The 4,344-nt window shown below is 39.0% G+C and overlaps 1 protein-coding gene across 1 annotated transcript; it reads right to left on the bottom strand.

The window, feature by feature from the left end:
* Window positions 1-1,874: 1,874 nt before the first annotated feature.
* On the bottom strand, window positions 1,875-2,828 carry LOC141244031 (odorant receptor 131-2-like). Its single transcript, XM_073668966.1, has one exon. The coding sequence runs from the start codon at window positions 2,826-2,828 to the stop codon at window positions 1,875-1,877; it is 954 nt and encodes a 317-aa protein (XP_073525067.1).
* Between the last annotated feature and the right edge of the window lie 1,516 nt (window positions 2,829-4,344).

Raw genomic sequence — 4,344 nt, 5'->3', positions numbered from 1 at the left:
GCACATAGCCTTAAGACTCATTCAGACATTAGTGATTTTTCTCCTACGCATAAACACAGTACTTCTCATCAGTGTCGGGTTTTACCATCAGTTTCAACAGTTTTTTTTTTTGCACTTGAGATGTTTTCTCAAGCTTCACCTAGAAAACAATCATGAAAATCACACAGCACATGGGCGGCGCGCTAACGGCACACGGACGGCACGCGGATAGCATCTCAGTGCTGTCCAATTTTTTCACTTGTATTGACGAGTTTGAAACACAGAGTGAAGTAGAAAGTTGCTAAACGTGAGTTCACACAATGATCACATTGGAAAAGGAATGTTGTTTTCCTTTGTGATGGAAAGAAAACGAAGTGGAAGAACCTGGACAATAAATAGTGCCGCTACCTACAGTACTTCTGCAACAGGCTTCTTTTTTACAAGGCGTCCCCAAGGCATATACCGCCAGGAGAAACCTACGAGTGAAGCGCGTGAACATTCATCTTCTTGATCAGGAATTTTGACATTAACTCCTTCGCTGCCCTAGATGACTCCATTCATTTCTTTGGAGTTTGTATGATAGTATTAATTGGGCACTTAATGGCAATATTATTTGAAGAATTGTTTGCAGACGGTAATGCGGACACTGCATGGTAGTACTACTTGGATACTGTTTGGAGATAATATTTAGGCATTGTGGGATGGTATTAAGAACTGAATAGTAGTGTTGTGTGGAAATATACGGTAGTATTATGTGGTCAGGACATGGCAGTATTATTTGGATAAAGTACTGTATTGTGGTATTAGTTGGACACTGATTGGCACTTTTATTTGGATGTTAACTGGAAGTACTGCTGGATAAAGATATGTCAGTGTTACATGGACACATTATGGTAGTATTATCTGGATGTTGTATGAATCTATTCTTTAGGCATTGAATTGGTGTTATTAATTGGGAACTGAATGGCAGTTTTATTTGTGAATTGAATAGCAGAATTGTTTGTCAAAGATATGGCTGTTTTATGTTGGAGCTGTATGGTAGTATTATTCGGATATGGTATGAATCTATTATTTAGGCATTGTATGGCAATATTAATTGGGAACTGAATAGTAGTGATGTGTGGAAAGGTATGGTAGTATTATTTGGTAATGATATGCTTGTATTATTTGGATAAAGCAGAGACGTAATATTTATGGTGGAATTAATTAGTCACAAAATGTTAGTTTTACTTTGCAATTAAATTGAAGTATTGATTGATTAGAAAAAGATTTATCAGTGTCATGTGGGCACTTTATGGTAGTATTATCTGGATATTGTATGAATCTATTATTTAAGCATGATGTGATGGGCACTAAATGACATTGAACGGAATAATTGGGTGGGAAACATACGGGACTTTTACCTGGGCACGGTATGGTACTTTTATTTGGAGGTAATATTTAGGCATTGCACAGTTGTATTTTGTGTGGTGTTAGCAATCAATTGCAGTATTACTTCAGCACTATATAGTAGTATTATTATTGAGTGGCTATATGAAAGTATTATTTATGAATTTTATGATAATGGTATTATTTGAGCACTCAGTGGCAGTGTAATGTCCACATTGTATAGAAATATTATTTAGCATTGTATGATGGTATTGCCCTGTTGTAGAATAAAATAGCCATTCTTATGGTCAGCAGTGCAGGTTAAGCTACTTGATACAGACAGGCCATGACCAAGCTCCAGAGATGACCAAAACAATGGCCATTATACATATTGGAGCTTTATGTTGACATTTCAAGAAAGTTTAATTTTATATTCTGATTGCCTCTCTTGAAGTGCTGTGGTTACTTTCTTCTACATTTGGGTGGACGTCCACTACCACTGTAGCCCCCTCACTGAATGGTAGCGCTCAACCATTATATCTAGGTGTTTGCCCTGGGTGACATTTATAGGCTATGCAGAACACAAATTTTTTCATGTTATTCCGAAATAACTCATCCTTGATTCCATATATGAAAGGACTGAGGAACCTTGGAAGACACATGAAGAAGCAGAAGTTGATGATTGGTAACAAAGAGGCGTATTCTTTCAGTAGCATTTCTACTAGGGTATAGCTGAACGCGGCCATACAGAACAATAACTGTATCGCGTGAAGCATCACCGTTTTACCAGCCTTGAACGCAGATGACTTTCCAGAACCAACCTTCAGAGCAACTACCACGATCCTGATGTAGGTGAAAATGATGATCAGTCCGACCAGGGAAAATGTTGAGATGTAGACAAAATCTCTGATGGCTTTTTGCACCTCGGTGAATCGTAAACTCGCCCGGATACATCTCAAATGCACTAGGAAAAAACTACTGTCTACAGACAAAGTCAAGACAATGAGGTCAGCAAGGTTAGGGATAAGACCAATTGCCCAAATTACTCCAATCGCGATGGTAGTTCTTTGCAAAGTACAAAATTCTCCATGCCTTAGTGGGAAACATATGGCTATGTAGCGCTCCAAGGACATGATGGCAAGGCTGTATGGGGTCACCTTCATGGACGTAGACGACACGGTGACTAGAATATAGCAAAATGATACCGGGAAGGTGATAGGGTAGAAGGAAGCTAAGAAGAGGAAAAGGCTGAAGAGCAGATATATTAAGTCATTGATGAGCATGTGGGCGAACAGGACGTAGCGGACCTGTTCTCGAGCCGAAGAGTTGGTGAAAAAGATCGTCAACATTACAGCCATGATATAGCTGAAGATCACAAAGCTTAATAGGGTTATAGCTATAAGGGTCTGCCGCAGGATCTCATAGTTGTTCTTGTTGACCATCAGGGTTATATTCTGCTGGGGAATTGTAATGTTTGTCATAATCAAAAATACAAAAGCTGGAAAAGAAAAGTGCAAAAATTCACCAAAAGTCACGGTAAGACCTGAAAGATTTATTCTTTTTCCCTTCTGATCCATTTTCAGGTCAATATAAATCTATAAATTTTTTCAACAGCTCAAGAGGAAGACACTAATTTTATGCTGTTTCTTGGCTCCTCTCTGTCTGACCCTCCCGTTCTGTAGGGGTAGCACAAGGCTTTCTACTTGGTCCATTCTCTTCATCAATATCGATGACTTCAGCCATCTCATCATCACTAGCTAGACCATCTATCTGCAGGGGGCTTCCAAATCTGTCCGCTCCCAACCTACACAGCCTACTTTTTTACCTGGCTGAAAATTGATTTGCTTTGCTTTTTAAATTGTACTTTACTCACCCTCTCCAGGTCCAGCGATGAGTATCTGAGTCTACAGCACTGCAATAAATTTGCAGAGACTCAGCATTGGACCCAAGGAACTACAGTAAAGCCCAGTTTGTCCCACATTTCCAACCTTTAAAACACTGAATAAAACTTTCCTCCTAGAAAGAAGAAGCAAACAACCCGTCCCATGGAGTCCTTCAACAATTCCTACACCGAATATGTCACATCCACTCCTTGATCTTGATAATTTACTCCCAATTTCATAAATATTATCGGGACTTGTACCGCTCGTACCTTACTTGTCTAGAGCTGCCCTGACATATTATATCTATTATCTGTTCCTTCCTCCTCATTTTCAGGCCTCCTAATCGTAAGGACTCCTAATGATAACTAATATCATAATTTGACACCCGTAATTTTTTAATTTTTACATATGTGGATCTTGTTTTCTGTGGGACAAGCGGTAGTTTTTACTTGCACCATTTTTGGGGGGTAAATACAACTTTCTTTTTATCACCGTGTAATAATTTTTTGGTAGTAGGCATGAACAAAAAAAAATTTAAATTTAATTTTTTATGAAGTTCATGGTGCAGTATTATCGACATGTTAACTTTATTGAGCGGGTCGATACAATTACGTTGATAGTAATGAAGACTCATTGACAGAGTTGTGCAAAGAGATTTGTGGGGCCGTGATCCAGCAACCATAGACCACAAACTATCTCTTGACTGTCAGCATTCCCAGGACCCCTATTGATGTCGGCAGGCGGGAGGATATTCTCTGGGGTCTTGGCCTACGGGCATAGTCTACCAATGTGGCCACTGGACCAGGGTGCTGTAAATATTTTTTGCTCAAATTGACTCCACCAATTGAATACCTGTAAAAAAATAAAGGGTACATGACCAAATAAGAGGACCTGTAGTGACACATTCCAATATATGATGTGTCGAATGTTTTGATCTGTAGAGAAGTGGATGTGGAGATCTTCCCCGATCATTGGAACGAAATGACAAAAGTGATTATCTGCTCACTGTTCCTTTTCATTTCTGCTTCTGTCTTCTCAAAGAGCACAGTGAGGATGCATATTGATTTTTTTAATTATAGTTAGCCATTAACTATCAAGATAAGTTAAGCACGTG

Source organism: Phyllobates terribilis, unplaced genomic scaffold (genome assembly GCF_046119375.1).
Source record: "Phyllobates terribilis strain yellow unplaced genomic scaffold, ASM4611937v1 Scaffold_2__4_contigs__length_985480577, whole genome shotgun sequence".
NCBI classification, from domain to species: domain Eukaryota; kingdom Metazoa; phylum Chordata; class Amphibia; order Anura; family Dendrobatidae; genus Phyllobates; species Phyllobates terribilis.
Note: the sequence above shows the minus strand (reverse complement) of the source record. Positions and strands in the feature narration are given on the sequence as shown.

Bases quoted from the DNA above. Each gene is read 5' to 3' on its own strand.
- LOC141244031 (XM_073668966.1), bottom strand. From the start codon at position 2,828: ATGACAAACATTACAATTCCCCAGCAGAATATAACCCTGATGGTCAAC.